Source organism: Haliotis asinina, chromosome 5 (assembly GCF_037392515.1).
Source record: "Haliotis asinina isolate JCU_RB_2024 chromosome 5, JCU_Hal_asi_v2, whole genome shotgun sequence".
In the NCBI taxonomy this organism is placed as follows: Eukaryota; Metazoa; Mollusca; class Gastropoda; order Lepetellida; family Haliotidae; genus Haliotis; species Haliotis asinina.
This window is the reverse complement of record NC_090284.1, coordinates 26811039-26829886: the sequence shown is the minus strand read 5'-3', so window position 1 is coordinate 26829886 and position 18848 is coordinate 26811039. Positions and strand designations below refer to the sequence as shown.

Genomic DNA, 18848 nt, shown 5'->3' with positions numbered 1-18848 from the left:
AAGATATTCAAGACACTGAACAATCACGACTTTCATAGCTCGTGTACTTCCTGATTTATACATGCATACATGCCGACAAGATGTATCCGGGATAGTACTGGCACAAACAACAACAACTCACCCACCCTTTCCATAGCTAAGTACTTAGACTAACGTTAATCTCTGAATACATATAATGTTTAGATTGTAGCGAATAAACCCATTTAAATTGAAAAGGAGTCCCAGGGAGACAAGAGATCCTAAACCTGGGAAAATCTAGGGCTTTAGCACTGCAGGGAGGGCTAGTCTGGTCACATGGTCCAGGGTCTGAGAGACAGGCTGCTGGGGCTTTAGCACTGCAGGGAGGGCTAGTCTGGTTACATGGTCCAGGGTCTGAGAGACAGGCTGCTGGGGCTTTAGAACTGCAGGGAGGGCTAGTCTGGTTATATGGTCCAGGGTCTGAGAGACAGGCTGCTGGGGCTTTAGCACTGCAGGGAGGGCTAGTCTGGTTACATGGTCCAGGGTCTGAAAGACAGGCTGCTGGAGCTTTAGCACTGCAGGGAGGGCTAGTCTGGTTACATGGTCCAGGGTCTGAGAGACAGGCTGCTGGGGCTTTAGCATTGCAGAGAGGGCTAGTCTGGTTACACGGTCCAGGGTCTGAAAGACAGGCTGCTGGGGCTTTAGCACTGCAGGGAGGGCTAGCCTGGTCACATGGTCCAGGGTCTGAGAGAAAGGCTGCTGGGGCTTTAGCATTGCAGAGAGGGCTAGTCTGGTTACACGGTCCAGGGTCTGAAAGACAGGCTGCTGGGGCTTTAGCACTGCAGGGAGGGCTAGTCTGGTTGCATGGTCCAGGGTCTGAGAGACAGGCTGCTGGGGCATTAGCACTGCAGGGAGGGCTAGTCTGGTTACATGGTCCAGGGTCTGAAAGACAGGCTGCTGGGGCTTTAGCACTGCAGGGAGGGCTAGGCTGGTCACATGGTCCAGGGTCTGAGAGAAAGGCTGCTGGGGCTTTAGCATTGCAGAGAGGGCTAGTCTGGTTACACGGTCCAGGGTCTGAAAGACAGGCTGCTGGGGCTTTAGCACTGCAGGGAGGGCTAGTCTGGTCACATGGTCCAGGGTCTGAAAGACAGGCTGCTGGGGCTTTAGCACTGCAAGGAGGGCTAGTCTGGTTACATGGTTCAGGGTCTGAAAGACAGGCTGCTGGGGCTTTAGCATTGCAGGGAGGGCTAGTCTGGTTACATGGTCCAGGGTCTGAAAGAAAGGCTGTTGGGGCTTTAGCACTGCAGGGAGGGCTAGTCTGGTTACATGGTCCAGGGTCTGAAAGACAGGCTGCTGGGGTTTTAGCATTGCAGAGAGGGCTAGTCTGGTTACACGGTCCAGGGTCTGAAAGACAGGCTGTTGGGGCTTTAGCATTGCAGAGAGGGCTAGTCTGGTTGCATGGTCCAGGGTCTGAAAGACAGGCTGCTGGGGCTTTAGCATTGCAGAGAGGGCTAGTCTGGTTACATGGTCCAGGGTCTGAGAGACAGTCTGCTGGGTCGTATATACAGGAACTGAGAAACGAAATGGCAAGTGCGGTTCAGCAAGCGAAATGAAACACAGAGAGACAATATTAATTCCACTTTCTCGCCACGAAATTAGTTTTACTTTCTGAGAGTTATAGTGTTGGTGCAACATTGGTGAATATTGTTCGTGGAACAAATAGCTTGAATTACATGAATCATTGATAGGAAGTATTTGGATGTGCTGCTATAGTTATCACAGTTAACGAGAGTGGACAAATTGAATCCTTCATATCGCATTTTTGCGACACCTGAGTGGACTTGAGCAAGCAGCCTGTTGGTCACGAGGCTGTGACATTGTCACGTAACGTCAGAGCTTGTCTCCATCAGTCGCTGGAACTAAAACAGTGGGTCGTTAATATTTGCATAAAAACCTTTGATTTTCATGTAAGAAATATGTTTATGGTAATGGGGACTGTTCTAAGGTCGTATTATGAAATACTCTAATGGCATTGTCACGTTATCGAGATGGAACTCAAATCAAAATGCTAAAGAGGAAGCGAATGAGAGCTGGTGATCTTGTCTTCGGGTATTTTCTTTCGCAACACGAGAATGCCCCTAACAATATGGCATTTACGACAGTGACTGCGTCATTAAGAAATCGAATGGAAACAGCAAAGCAGATAGATGGAATGTGTGTCTTTTACTATAGTCCACCAGCCCAAAACATTTCACACTTCCACCTTTGCATCTCAGGTACCATAGGAATTCATTTTTCTTACTTTTCAAGTTTAATATTGTAGATGATGAAACGGTTAGATTTTTCATCCGTCTCATTATTCAGTAATAAGCAAAGGAGCTACATTTACCCGGCAATACGCTGCCCGAGGGTTATTAACAAGACATGGCAAAATGTGACGGCTGCAATTATTAAGACGAGCTTGCTGAACCTGAAGTCTGTTTAGAACGCCCTAGTGAGTCTTCCGTCGGCTTCATCTGGGAGTTGACACGCACGTTGTCGTTGGTCACGTCGCTAATAACTGCCACCACCGAGTGCTCGGCTCAACACTCCCTGAGAACAATTTACAAACGTATACATAGATAACACATACTCGGGTCTAATGCACGTTAATATTACTACCGTTTATCTTCTAAAGTAATAGTGAGGTCAGCGCTCCTAAATACAACCGCTGATGGTTTCATGTCTAGGCGTGTAAACAACATTGTCTTGGTCTTTGTTTTGGTGTTTCATGTAACTAGATTAAAACCTGACTGTTCGTGACTTTAGTGATGTTCTTGTTTTAGCACATCACATGAACGTTTGCACACACTCCAAACCTGATCAGGTACCCGGAACAACGGTATACTGTTCCATTTGTGAGCACATACCACAAGACGTTAGTAGATAGCTCACAGAAATCCGATCAGCAAACTAATAAAGGAAAGGGGTGTTTTATCGATCTATTAATGTAGCAAGTACACGAAATGATCCTTATAACGCTATGAACGCATTTTATAGTGCTACCCGTGTCTCCTAAATCCATACCTGTTGTACTGTTCCATGTAGGCCACCTCGAGGCTGCACATAAGCCTGTACAATTATTTACCTTCAATAAAGCTATAGACTAACTTGCTGTGTGATCTGTAACATTAAGGGCAGTTACAACCACAATGTAAACTCGTCAGCATGTACAACATATATACGACATCGAATACCACTTACCCACGTACATGTGGAAGGACGTATGGCAACACCATGCAATCCTTGAAGGACATCCTCGCGTTGTCACATTGTCGGGTTGTCTCTCTCACAATAACAAGCAAAAAGTGGTAAAATTTTCCAAACAACACCCCCTATTTTCCATAGTGAAAACTCCATGACCATTACCCATGGCAAACGAATGCATGAAAACCTCAACTTTGCTCACTTTCTGGATCAACAGAACCTTGACGAACACTTGAAATCGAAACACAAAAAGAACACAAAACCGTAGTTTATTCATAGACGCAAACATGACATAGTTTGTAGTGCTGATACCTATGTTGGCATGGCGTTAACGAGTGTGGTCAGTTTCAAGATTCTTACATACCATCCCCATGTGATTAGAAACCACATTGGTATCAACAATTGAACACAATGTCAATATCTGATGTAATTTCTGCCAAATGCAAGAACAATCTTGACCTTCCTCATTCAATGAATAAGCCGTTGAGGTTAACGCTGAGGTATTGCGTGGGGTACAGTGAGAAGTAGGCAGCATACACCTGTGATGAATGGCCTCCACTGACCTCCTATCAAATCAAGAACTGAATTTAAACTCTTGTGTTTTGTTTACTAATGTCTCCATGCAACAAGTCCAGAATACCTACAGGAACTCCTCATCCTTAAAATCCTAGAAAGACAGCGCCGCTCTCAAATTCAGAACTTGCCCCCTACGCCTCGCTATAAACTTGAAGCATTTGGAAGGAAATCCTTTGCTTCCTCTGCCCCTTCTTCGTTGACCTATCGTATTAGTGTATTGCTTTCTATTCATGATGGAGGGCGTGTTCCAATACATCAAGATTTTACACTGGAAGATCTCCCAATCGACCCATTTTGCCCCAAACATGTTTCTATAGGGTGCTACCGCGTTTGTTGTAAGAAAGCACCAACGGCACTTGGACGACGTGGTCTCATGTCTGATTGGGCGTGTGTTGAGAGGATGGTCATCGAAATGTGGTGCAACAACCCGGTCTGGGATGTTAGTAATGCACCGTTGTCCATTCAGATTTTGTCTGGTCGCCACAAGGTCAAGTTTACAGTCACGTGAGATGCATTTCCGCACCATCAAACACGAGCTCTGCCGCGGGACATGAAAATGGTTTTCGGCTAAGCAATGGATCCATCCCCATAATCTAAGATTCCAGTTGCGTCGAGCGCTTCACACGGATCTGACAGCGCTGCTTTGTGCAATGAGGATAACAACGGTCGTCTGATATACCAAGTCCATTTGAAACGATTTCGGAAATGTTTCACAGACGACAATCTGGAAGCGACTCTGTGAAACGCCACTAGACATGGACCGAATAAGTCTTATGATGCTGATTGGGTTCTGCATCCTCCACGGCGGCTTTAATTTAAGTTTGCCGGTGTTTTCTGGCCAGTGGGCAGATATACGATAGATGGCAACCATCTCTTGCCTTAGCCCTCAATGAAATGCAGCCATTCCGAATATCGGTAACTTGGCATATTTGAGCAGCTGTCACCTGTGAAGGTTCAATATATGTGTTTATGAAAACTAAATTATTTAATGCTCCTAGTTATCGTGATCTGCGAACAGTTAGTGAAACTTGATATTTTGTAATGACGAGTACACATAATGCACGAGTTGCTCGCCTTTGATCGGGGTACGTGCATCTATAAGGTCGGTGTATAAGGTACATACACGGATCAAAAATGATCTTGCAAGCAATAACAATTCTGATATGATCATATAAAACTATATGGTCATCTACCGATAACGTGTTAGCATGTCAATTTCGTACTTTCTTTGTTTACGATACTCGTGAAGGTCCGAGGTGGAACAGGCCGTCAGCAACCCATTTATGCCATAAAAGCCTTTAAAACTACTGTGCTTGTCGTAAGAGGCGACTAACGGGATCGGGTGGTCAGGCTCGCTGACTTGTTTGACACATGTCATCGGTTCCCAATTGCGCAGATCGATGATCATGCTGTTTATCACTGGATTGTCTGGTCCCGACTCGATTTAAAGACCGCCGCCTTAGAGCTGGAATATTACTGAGTGCGGCGTAAAACTAAACTCACTCACTCTTTGTTTACCCCGTTTTGATAGAAAACGGAGTGATAATAAACCATCTGGAATATGGCGACATTGTTCTGATAAATGTATCATTATGAAAACAATAGCCTGAAATGTCGGTTTTACTGGCACGTAAGTCATTTTAGATAGCTTAGAAGTTATAAATCAATATATGACGAGTTGATTGCAGGCCTTGCTGTCTACGAACAAGCGTAAACTAGGGTTACAGTAGCGTCCCTTGTGAGACGGGCAATTACTCTCGCACCCGCACCGATGGACAGTCGTGAAATGCGATACAGGAGATACAGTACGTACAGGCAATTGTTACTTGACCTATGTGTAGTTACGGCACTGTCTTCCAAGCAGGTTTCAGTTTCTTTTCCAATCAGGATTTTGTCGGAATATTGCTAAAAGCGGTGTAATACAGGTACTGGTAATAGTTGTAGGATTGTAAGGACGGCATTGTATTGTTAGTTTCAGCGGTGTGCGTCTACGAGACGCGTCCCTATGTTTTCTCGTATAGTAATCTGACTCATTGCAGTGTAGAGCTGATACTCTCTGTTCAACGCGACTGATAGGGGAACTTCATCCATTTACCTTAACGTTGTTTACAGAGACAGAACATGCTAATCTTAATCAACACTATCCAGCGCGCACATATCCTGCATGATCCCCGAACATAAACATTATCAGCAGCTACCCCAGTTAACGACGTCCATTAGGACGCTTACCGTTATCTCGTATAGGTGCGCATCATTTCAGCAAACGCTTCGGCACTAGAGTTAAACATTGGTAATAACATGCCCATCAACGCGACACCAATCATGTCATGACTGTTAAAGACCAGTAGATATTTCAAACCTACCATGCACTTCACACTGATTAGTTACTACTCGTCAACGTGATATTCCAAACACGGCATGCATGTTACAGTGATGTTTTAATTATTACATACTCGTCAACGTGATATTCCAAACACGACATGCATGTTACAGTGATGTTTTAATTATTACATACTCGTCAACGTGATATTCCAAACACGACATGCATGTTACAGTGATGTTTTAATTATTACATACTCGTCAACGTGATATTCCAAACACGGCATGCATGTTACAGTGATGTTTTAATTATTACATACTCGTCAACGTGATATTCCAAACACGACATGCATGTTACAGTGATGTTTTAATTATTACATACTCGTCAACGTGATATTCCAAACACGACATGCATGTTACAGTGATGTATCAGTTATTACATACTCGTCAACGTGATATTCCAAACACGGCATGTACATCTCCATATGATCCGTGAGGGACAGTCACTATATATCATTCATGTTAAACAATAGGTCGTATGCTAATGTGAGACATGGTCAGTGTAACCTAAACCTATGAAGTCCATGCATATTTGATTCTAACGCCAGACCTTGCATATTGATATGCCATCCACAATATGCATAGTTATGTCAAATGCTATTCAGAATACTTGGGCAATTAAGCATGATATGAACCACTTAAGATATGGACATGACCACGATGCAACAATGAATTGCCACCCCCACCCTCTCCCACCTTCCCCCTTCTGCTCCCCCCTGTATATGCCCTGCATGATACCGTCATCGCTGTCATGTAACAGTTCCGATGATATCCTCCCAAGTGATCAGTATCGTGATGTGACAAGGGTGTCTGTCATCAGGGGCTGCAGTGTTATAATCTCTGGGAAATGCAATGATGCACTGCTGTAAACCCCCTGGCTGACAACCCATCAATATTCATACATCCATTATAGAGCTAAGAGGCAATGGAGTCCACAATGAGTATGACAGGCAGGTCGTGCTAAGTGGGGACATCCCAGCTGTAGTAGGACCATCTCGGACGTAGTCTCGTGTCTGGAAGAAGCTTGTAAACACTGGGGAACCTTGGTCACACTGTTGCGGTCTGGACAGAACTAGGAAATAACGACCTGTCCAATATTCATATGGACGGGAATTGGGGATTAACTATAACCGTGTATGAAGAGTGTTGTAGGATAGTGAAGAGTTATGTATGTATGTATGTATGTATGTATGTATGTATGTATGTATGTATGTATGTATGTATGTATGTATGTATGTATGTATGTATGTATGTAGGTAGGTAGGGAGGGATGGATGGATGGATGGATGGATGGATGCATGCATGCATGCATGCATGTTAGGAAGTTATTAGATAAAGGAGCCGTATTATGTTTAGGGAGCAGTGTTAGATGACGATGTCATGCATTTATGTGTAATAACTGGGCTGTAACAATATGCAGTATGGGAATTGTGGCCTTTCAATTTTGTGAGAGCTGTTGGAATATTGAACTGCCTTGAGCCATCAGTGTGGGTCATGATGTTGGAATATTGAACTGCCTTGAGCCATCAGTGTGGGTCATGATGTTGGAATATTGAACTGCCTTGAGCCATCAGTGTGGGTCATGATGTTGGAATATTGAACTGCCTTGAGCCATCAGTGTGGGTCATGATGTTGGAATATTGAACTGCCTTGAGCCATCAGTGTGGGTCATGATGTTGGAATATTGAACTGCCTTGAGAGTAAGATTGTATGAGCGACTTATCATTCTGTCCATTTGACAAAGACTACAACCGTCCGTGATGTTATGGTATGTGTCAGGTCGCCTCAGATGAACTCGATATTTCGCCTCTACTGTCGGCGACTGGTGCACTGCACTCACACCGAACACACCTCAGGGGAGACCGTGTGGCGTTATAGATGTATCCTCAAAGCAAGAATCAGTCCTAAATAACAACGAAATCAGATTTGATACGCAGTCATGTCAGCTAACATAATCACCAAACCCTGGTGACAGATGCCCTGTGCACGTGCATAAACCCTCGTTACTAGTCAGTGTAGACATTTACACACATACACTTTATATACAGGTGTGATATGACTTCATAAATCAGACCTCGGATTCCAGTAATTACTGCCAGTTTATTTCCCAGCTGGAAGATAAACCCACATATCTGGCAGACACATCTCTATGCTGGATGGCTCCTGTCACTCCAGTGCTTGTAGGTGTTATTACACACAAGGGTTGTGAATCATCTTGGCTGCACAACATTTACACAGAGTGTTGTTTCTTGCTTATGGATCCAGTCCTTTCTGACAACCTCAATAGCCGAGATCACAGACACCCGAGGATATAGTGTCGGCTGACATACTCTGATTTGTCAATGTAACAAGTCGGTTGTTATAGCTATCACTTCCCACTGCCTAACAAAGTACTGTATCGATACTAGCTGTGCGGAGATACGCCATACTAAATACTCGGAAAGAAGAGTATTTTGTCCTCGATAACGTTGCCTTTATGTGCGGGTAATTGTGCAAGGTGACAACTTTCTGTCGAGCCGGCAGTCAACGCTCTCAACGTCCATTCATACGCGCCAGTGTGCATCTATTCCCTGGCGTTCCAAAGAGAGTAGAGTCGTCACCTCGACTACCTGAACTCCATTACGTCTCCCACGTCCTCGGCGATTTACGTCTCCAACAAAGATTTCGTTTGGTGTTCTGTTGATGTAAGAGTCAGAGATCTGACACGACGTGGGAATTTCTGCACTCATCCTCAGCAATCACGTCTCATGGTGGCTGGACATGTAAGAAGTCTCAATCGCCAGAACGTATCAGAACAGAAGTAATTTTCGGATCTGAACAGTAGGTATCTATCCAGCTGTCTGATAAAGGCAAGCATAGCGTAAAACGGAACTCGCCAGAAGTCTGAGCCTCGGAGGCAGGAAAGATACGAATTATGACAGTTCGTCGTCCACGATGACGCGTAGGGTCACAGTCTGACGACGTAGCGATAGTAACAGTAATCCCGGGTCTGCCATGTCAGGTGTTGAGTAACACGTTTTACTCACGTTCCCTGGAGGTGTTGATATTGGGAATTACCAAGTTTAGTGTTGTCACCCGTGTACACTTCACTCGCCGTGTTTCCACATTCCACTTGACTACAGGAGCAGGTCGCGGTGGAGCAGACGACAGTTTGAGTTGACTTGGGAGACACTGACAGAAGCAGTGTGTGACGCGTGTAGACACATCTGAGTGAAGTATTTATACTTTCAGATTCCCCGTCAGCTCTTACTCGGGGTACCGCGAGGGTAAATAACGCTGGGATATGTGAATGGGGTCATTGAGCCGTGCGACTCCAGAACGTCAAACACAGTGAACGAGAATCTGTATCGCGGTGACCACAGAGGGGGCGGTGCCAGGAACACTTTGGAGACAGGAATGCGATAACACTGGGCATTATTTCAGAAGGATTAACTGCACATCGTACAGCACCTGGGCGTTGTAGTGTTAATTGCAACTGACCTCAGCTGAAAGGCGATATTTGAACGTGTTTACAATTCAGATATATATTTCCGTCGTCCAGAGAAAGGCTACTTGAGGAGGTAAGGCTGTAGTTTGTCTTATATTGCCATAGTGAACCTAGCCTTGTTTGTTTTCTATATTGAGCAGTGTATGAGAAGGCTCGCATGCCACTAGTGTTCAGCCCATATACCTGTCAGAACCGAAGCCGAGTTTTCTCTTTGAGATTAATCACCGTTCTCTTATCGTTTTATTGAATTTGGGGAGTCAGCTGTTTAGGAAGAATGTTGCTGGGAACACTCACAGTGTGACTTTTCTAACGGTGATGTTACAGGTGACACTCACAAGGTGTTGGTTGTCTAATGATGATGTTACAGGGGACACTCACACTGTATTCTGTCTAACGGTGTTACAGGAGACATTCACGGTGTAGATTGTGATGCTGAAAGGGACACTCACACGTTGTAGGTTGTCTAACGGTGATGCTGAAGGGGACATTTACAATTTGTAGGTTGTCTGAGAGATGACACTCAAACGGTGTATGCTGTTTAACAATGGTGTTACAGATGACACTCAAACGGTGTAGGCTGTACAGCGGTGATGTTACAGATGACACTCACACGGTGTAGGATGTTTAGCAGTAATGTTACAGATGACACTCACACGGTGTAGGCTTTACAGCGGTGATGTTACAGATGACACTCACACGATGTAGGATGTTTAGCAGTAATGTTACAGATGGCACTCACACGGTGTAGGCTGTACAGCGGTGATGTTACAGATGACACTCACGCGGTGTAGGCTGTACAGCGGTGATGTTACAGATGACACTCACACGGTGTAGGATGTTTAGCAGTGATGTTACAGATGACACTCAAACTGTGTAGGATGTTTAGCAGTAATGTTACAGATGACACTCACACGGTGTAGGATGTTTAGCAGTAATGTTACAGATGACACTCACGCGGTGTAGGCTGTACAGCGGTGATGTTACAGATGACACTCACACGGTGTAGGATGTTTAGCAGTGATGTTACAGATGACACTCACACGATGTAGGATGTTTAGCAGTAATGTTACAGATGGCACTCACACGGTGTAGGCTGTACAGCGGTGATGTTACAGATGACACTCACGCGGTGAAGGCTGTACAGCGGTGATGTTACAGATGACACTCACACGGTGTAGGATGTTTAGCAGTGATGTTACAGATGACACTCAAACTGTGTAGGATGTTTAGCAGTAATGTTACAGATGACACTCACACGGTGTAGGATGTTTAGCAGTAATGTTACAGATGACACTCACGCGGTGTAGGCTGTACAGCGGTGATGTTACAGATGACACACGGTGTAGGATGTTTAGCAGTGATGTTACAGATGACACTCACACGGTGTAGGATGTTTAGCAGTGATGTTACAGATGACACTCACACGGTGTAGGCTGTGTAGCAGTGATGTTACAGATGACACTCAAACGGTGTAGGATGTTTAGCAGTGATGTTACAGATGACACTCACACGGTGTATGATATTTAGCAGTAATGTTACAGATGACACTCAAACGGTGTAGGATGTTTAGCAATAATGTTACAGATAACACTCAAACGGTGTAGGATGTTTAGCAGTGATGTTACAGATGACTCTCAAACGGTGTAGGCTGTACAGCGGTGATGTTACAGATGACACTCACACGGTGTAGGATGTTTAGCAGTAATGTTACAGATGACACGCGGTGTAGGCTGTACAGCGGTGATGTTACAGATGACACTCAAACGGTGTAGGATGTTTAGCAGTAATGTTACAGATGACACTCACACGGTGTAAGCTGTATAGCAATGGTATTACATGAGGACTGGGTGATCCTGTTCCTGTGTGTTAAATTCAGTGAGGATTGATCTACATGTAAACAGAGTAATGTAGTGTGATGTGATTTCAGTAGTATTTATCCAAAATAAATATGCACACTCATACACATGTTAGGATACATCGCAAGCAATGATTTGTGCACCCATTCTCAACGTCACGCCATACATACAATAGACCTACCGTAGGGATGTTGATTGTTTCAATCAATATGTACATTATACATCCATCAGTTTACAGGCATAATTTGAGATATGCATTATTACAGTCATACCCAAAGTGACAATCCTCTGTGACACATGGACGTGAACAAGATTCACCAGGATCCCTTCTAAATACATACTGACGACGGGGACAGCATCGATCTGAGTACAGGGAAATCAGTCGGCATGTTATGTGTCGCGGTATATGGATGATTTCAAATCACGCATAAACAACATACGCGGATGTTTTCAAACCAACGCATATACATTAAGTGATCATGAACGTATTCGTTAATCGAAAATTACAGATCGTATGACGAAACATACATTGATTACATCGCTTCTCTTCCATTCCATAATTCAGCTAGTGCCAACACTAAACGTTTACATCCTCATATGGCCCACCCATGACCATTGTAATTCAGCTAGTGCCAACACTAAACCTTTTACATCCTAATATGGCCCACCCATAACCACTGTAATTCAGCTAGTGCCAACACTAAACGTTTACATCCTAATATGGTCCACTCATGAACACTAAACATGACTCAGCGCTTAACCATAAGCGTTCGCATTCTAACCGAAGTCACTAAAAGAGTTGACCACCACCCCTTTAAATCCACCCCCGCCCTGAGCACCTCGATCAACTCTCCACATCCCCACCCTCCTTAACTCGACCACCCAAACCACCTTCTTCCAGCATATCTCGCATAGCCTGCCTGCTGACCACATGTCAACGTGCACTTATCACAAGAACGGTCTAAACAACCGGATATGTCTGGTTGATTTTGCGCTTTCCGTTTCTTGACCTTTCCTGAACGAATTCTTGTATTCCGCGAACCTAGCTCCGGTTGAAGATGTGAAAGAAGCCAGGTGATCGATTTCTGACATTTTATACTACGTTGGTTTGCGTTCTTATCAATCTTCACTGGTCTCGAGTCGACGCGGGCAACGAGATAGGGTGCATCATATCCTTGTCTTCCTAAGTCCCCGATTATCCAGTTCTGTAGTGGCGAATGTGTGACGGTTATTTGTCATAATACAATGAAGAAGTCCTTCAGAACTGGCTTATCGAGGATACGCCCCCCGGGGATCTGGAAGTAGCATCCCCATTCTGACTGACAGTTAAATGAAGCTATGAGTCATTCAATATTGTAGTTGGTGGCAGAGTAGGCCGCACTTCGGAGAAACATCTGTGACACTTTTAATTAATTTGTGTGAGCTCGAGCTAATCAGGTATCTTTAACATAAGTTGTAAGTCCACACAGCCTTATGAAAACCTGTATGTGATGTAGGGTACTATGACCTCATCTAAAGCTGTATGTGACGTAGGGTACTATGACCTCATCTAAAGCTGTATGTGACGTAGGGTACTATGACCTCATCTAAAGCTGTATGTGATGTAGGGTACTATGGCCTTATCTAAAGCTGTATGTGATGTAGGGCACTACGGCCTTATCTAAAGCTGTATGTGATGTAGGGTACTATGGCCTTATCTAAAGCTGTATGCGATGTAGGGTACTCTGTTATCACATTTCAAGTTGTCCTTGGCACTGAGGGATTGCTTTATGCAAAAGATACAGATGGTGTTGAGCGGTACAGTCTTACACAGATGTGATCTGAAACTGTAATCGGCAAAAGTAAAGTATTTCCTGTGATTCAAGGCCATATATAAAGAAGAACAGGAGGTAGCATAAAACACCCAATAAAACCACGAAATCAGTACTGAAGTGACGCGTATGTCCCTCGATGTTTTGATGCAAAACAGCGGTAAACAACGTCTATCATCAAGTCAGAAGCATGCCACGTGCGTCACACAAGGTCACATGAAGCCAGGTGAAGAAGGAAGAGCAGGAAGAAGTTTCCGTGATAAATGATCGTGACATCCATGTTAGAGGGCGTCGGAGCTGTGGCTGTTTGCCGCACTGGAGTGTTGTCAAGTTTCGGGATGGTCACACCGATGTCCCGAGGCTGTTGCCGTAGCTGTATGTCACTCACTTGTCACAACTTTATTGCACTACACTGTAGACCTTTGAGTACACCGGAGAGGTGTTTTAAGTAGTCTCCACGAGGTTTGTCACCGCCACACCAGTGCTTGAACAGCACACTGATAAACTGGAATTTCATCGCGTCTAGTTTTCCTACAACAAATATAACATTAAGTCAAAATGTTGGTCACATACTTTCACAGTGAAGACCCCCAATAGTGTGGATGTGATACAGAATCCCTCCAGTAGTTTCAGCTGAATTCATCCGCCAATTGTCTTGCAATACATCGTGTTGTTTACGTGATATTTGATTATCAGCGTCGACAGTCATAAGTAGAAATGCATGTTTTCAGGTAGGCCATTCTTTGATGTACACATTCTGTTTGAGGATATAACTTTGAATGCATATGATCGCAAAGAGATAAGCGTTCATAAAATCCTTTTGACTAATAAACAATATTCATTACGATTGTTAGTATCTATACACGTGTATATTAGGTGGACACCAGTTAACCACGTCTTTGAAAATTGGATTTTATTTTATGATGGATAGGGTCCGGAAAAGTCGCCATAAATCTTGAGTGACCTGTTGGATAATACCCTTCAAAGAATACAGGTCACTAAACTCACTGATTTATTATTCCTCTGTTTAACCAGCGGCCATCTATTACACGGTGTCTGGTGTAATGCTGCAGCAGCTGGTTATTGACACTTGTGTCTGTGTTATACATGTTCCGTCGAACAGCAGAAGGGTTGCCCTCTAACGCTACCTCGCGTATTTTATGTGAGCTTCATCCAAGCAAGAGTCTTTTGCGCCTGCACAGAGGTCAAGTTTTGTATTAACCTTACTCCGAGTACAGAGTGTTGCAGACAGACACATGGTGTTGCCATCCTTTGTCTGTAACTTGTAATGCAGTTGTCTCGGTACTAGGAAGTCAGACTTTACAACGTAATATATTTTCTCATAACATGTGTCAGACTAGCCTGGGCTAACGCTTCGTCTCTGAAAATTAATACTTTTGATGGAAAAAAATGGCACTGTTTAAATCAAAAGTAAATGAGGTCTGAAATTCCGAACTTAAGGAAATCAACAGTTCTTTCATTCATTCCCTGTGTGTTTCAGAAAGCGTTGGGTTTTCGATAGGATTCATTCTCATGGGAGACAACTCTTATAAGCTTCATTTGATTTCGAGGCCTGTCTGAATGCCAGTGACGATACGTGGTCAAACATCCCAGGAGATGTAGTCATTCTTCACAGTGTGAGTTGTACGATGTGTCCCAACAGTGGTAAATGGCGTGATCCTGTAGCAGGCTATACTGTTAGACGCCCTGAGTTACATGTACTCACGTGGGGATGATGAAGCCCCGATATCCTGACAGTACACCAAGTAGAAATAACAGGAAAACAGTATTTTATTTTTTATAACGCGTTCTTCGGTTTTAAGGAACGAAGAGATTACAAGGGAAGGATTCTGCGCGACTGACGGGAGGATATCTATAAAATTTTAGAATGGATATTGTCCCGTTCGCACATTGGTGAACCATAGCGACAAAGCGACAATGTGATCTTGAGGATACCACACACACCCGCTCTCCATATGACGGAGAAGACACCATAATTATGCCCTGTAGGTGTCCGTGCACACAAGGCTATTGTTGGTGGTGTTTGCTCCCAGTGTTGTACACAGCCCGGTGTCCGTTATGTAGGAGGAGTGGTCTTATACTTAGATGTACGTGATGTGGTGGAGAGTCGGAATGGGGGAGAGTGGTCTTATGCAGAGATACACGTGATGTAGGACAGAGTGGTCTTATACAGAAGTACATGTGATGTAGGCGAGAGTCTTCTTATACAGATACCAACATGTGATGTAGGGGAGAATGGTCTTATACAGAGGTACGCGTGATGTAGGGGGGAGTGGTCTTATATAGAGGTACCTGTGATGTAGGGCAGAGTGGTCTTATACGGAGGTTCGCGTGTTATGTAGGGGAGAATGGTTTTATACAGAGGTACACGTGATGTAGGGGAGAGTGGTCTTATATAGAGGTACACGTGATGTAGGGGAGAGTCCTCTTATATAGAGGTACTCGTGATGTGTGGGGGGTGGTGGTCTTCTTATACAGATACCTACACGTGATGTAGGTGAGAATAGTCTTATACAAAGGCACTCGTTGTGTAGGAGAGAGTGGCCTTATTCAGGGGTACTCGTGATGTAGGGGAAAGTGGTCTTATACAGAGGTACACGTGCAGGAGGGGAGAGTCTCCTTATACAGATACCTACACGTGATGTAGGGGAGAATAGTCTTATACAGAGATACTCGTAATGTAGGAGAGAGTGGTCTTATTCAGAGGTACATGTGATGTAGGGGAGAGTGGTCTTATACAGACGGTATTAATCAGGCGGTAACAAGCTGGCTACACTTGACTGAAATGTATATTCTGACAAGATATAAATTCTGTATTTACACTGACCGTTTGTTATTTTCAAAAAGTAAATACGTTTCAACAAACGAAATCCCCTTTCGCAAAGCTTGAGAAAATACGCAGCGCAATGCTGTTAATGGTTACACGTTCACCATGTCTGTAGATATCAAGGTATGGTTTGAAGTCAGGGGATCAGCCAAACTCGCAAGACACCAACACCATCCGTCAAGGGCGACTTGAAAACTTGAACGAATAGAGCTGTTAGTTCAGAATGTTTTGGATTTAATATATATATATATATATATATATATATATATATATATATATATATATATATATATATATATATATATATATATATATATATATGTGTGTGGTCATTTGCTCATAAGCAGTTTGCAAACTGTAGCAAACATTATATACATATATACTGTGCTCTGCACATATTTCACACAAATCCATAGTAAGTATCAAATCCGAGTAAAAACTTTCTAAACTAAAGCGTTGAGAGGCCCACTAATGGTGACTGTTTTATCTAGGGTATTATGAGATTTGACTGTAAGATATTTCATCAACTACTTCCCCATCTCTGTCAAGATGCTGTAATCATCCTGGTTTGTCTTGCCTCTCCAATAACCAACACATGCATTTCTCAAAGACAGTGTTTTTGGTTTTAGCATTTGCTGGCTGATACCGATAAAGGAGCACCACTGTTGACTAGTTCCGATAAAGGAGCACCACTGTTGACTAGTTCCGATAAAGTAGCACCACTGTTTAACTAGTTCCGATAAAGGAGCACCACTGTTGACCAGTTCTGATAAAGTAGCGCCACTGTTTAACTAGTTCCGATAAAGTAGCTCCGCTGTTTAACTAGTTCCGATAAAGGAGCACCACTGCTGACCAGTTCCGATAAAGTAGCGCCACTGTTTAACTAGTTCCGATAAAGTAGCACCACTGTTTAACAGGTTACAATGAACGGGTTCCATTATGTGTTCAGCGACTGAACCGTTTCACTTTTCCCATCAAATGTAGTAGTAGTAAGTAAGTAATAACAAACTTTATTACTGGAACATAAGAATCACTGCACAAGCATGCGTCATAGGTGCAACAACGAAGTAGACGGGCACAAGACGTTTTTGCAGTTATGCAATCTTCATTACTATTAAGGATCTTTATGACAAGACACATGGTGCAGCATTCTAAGTTCTACGGGGTGACACACCTCTAGTATTCTTTAATGAAGCAGAATTCCAACGCTGACCCAACTTGCTGTAGATAATGTGGTTGTAATTATGGCATCAACAGCTCGATGCTAACAAGCAGATCGAGTGAGCATGATTTTATGCCGCACTCAGCATTATGACGACGGTCTGTAAACAATCGAGTCTGGACCAGACCAGAGACCAACATCATGAGAATCGTTGTACGTATGTGACACGATGACGTACATTAAGCAAGTCAGCGAGCCTTACCTCCCAATCCCTTTAGTCGCCTCTTAAGGCAAGCTAAGAAATTGAAAGGAGATGGTGTCATTTGAAGTTCCGGAGAGTTTATCGAGGTTGTTGTTACACGTAATGAGCGTTATACGAATTCATGTGCACGATAACATAAGCCACTCGACTGAATATTAGATTACTCCGTGCTCTGCGGCCGGTGTCGCCAGTATACACTGGTAAGTCACAGGCTTCTTATGGTCGACTTTCCAGACACATCTATGTATGTGCCGTGTTGTGTACTGTTTGAATTACATCCAATGCTTTATCATACCACTGCCGGCCATTTGTTCACTGGGGCTTCACGTAGGGCGTCAGGTAGGTTCTGTGTAGAGCTGACCTGATACGGCAACAGAGAACTATGGCTTCTAACAGAGATGGGCTTAGACACTGCCCATGTCGATTCATAGTTGTACGGATGAGCCTAAGTGACAGCTTCAAGTCAGTACCTTTGACTCGGTTCTTTACAGCTCGCAGTTATATGGATGGGATACAATGACTCGTTAAATAATAAACAAACCCACATTGGTACGGGGGAGTGGTTGAAATGTTCCGAACTTCTTTTTGCTCTGTGATTTGTGAAAGACTAAACGACAGTCAAAGCAGCGGAAGAAAATTAGTGTCACCTCTCATGGAACCAAAATCTGTTCAATCAGACAGCCAAGTGGTGGAGACCTGTCATGATCAACATAAAGCTAATCACCTTGAGAAACTCAAGAAATTCACTCATGTTCACCTCGCCCGACACTTGAAGACAGCTATCTTGCGTGCATTATGCAACTACGCGTGACGTCACTCCATATTGCCAACAATTCCAACGCAGCCCATGGTAGTTATCTAAAATAATGTGCCGTCGAGGATGCTGAGCATCCAGTGATGCTGAACCAGTTATTCCAATGAGCCATCTGAATGAGTTCCTTACATATTGACTTCGTTTTAGCCGGACGGTGGGTGTAGACTTCTTTCCCCATACTTTTAATACTTTGTAATGCTAAGTACTATATTTCTCCCTACTTAAAAATCCAGTTATGTACAGTCTGCAAGAACGATGATGATAAGGTGGGGTGTGCATGTATGTGTGTATGTGTGTTTGCGTGCGTGCGTGCGTGTGTGGAGAGGGAGAGGGGGTGGGGTGGGGGGGCATGTTGTAAACTTGCACTAGTGGGTCGTCATTGATTTATGTACACACATATTTTAAGGAGAGTTGATGTCATTCTCGTTATATTTCTCTGCTTCTCAAAG

At 43.8% G+C, this 18848-nt stretch overlaps 2 protein-coding genes across 3 annotated transcripts in view; one reads left to right on the top strand and one right to left on the bottom strand.

Moving 5' to 3' along the window:
- Positions 1–255: 255 nt before the first annotated feature.
- LOC137283821 (uncharacterized) lies at positions 256–1458 on the bottom strand. The gene has a single exon (XM_067815506.1). The coding sequence runs from the start codon at positions 1456–1458 to the stop codon at positions 256–258; it is 1203 nt and encodes a 400-aa protein (XP_067671607.1).
- A 7266-nt stretch (positions 1459–8724) lies between these two features.
- The window catches only part of LOC137283645 (cGMP-dependent protein kinase 1-like), an 84976-nt gene continuing 74852 nt past the window's right edge, over positions 8725–18848 (top strand). For both annotated transcript variants that reach the window (XM_067815251.1, XM_067815250.1), the window contains exon 1: positions 8725–9719. The gene's annotated coding sequence lies outside the window, so the exon portion shown is untranslated. The remainder of the gene's footprint in view (positions 9720–18848) is intronic.

Coding starts and splice junctions, on each gene's coding strand:
- LOC137283821 (XM_067815506.1), bottom strand. CDS start 1,458: ATGCTAAAGCCCCAGCAGCCTGTCTTTCAGACCCTGGACCATGCAACC.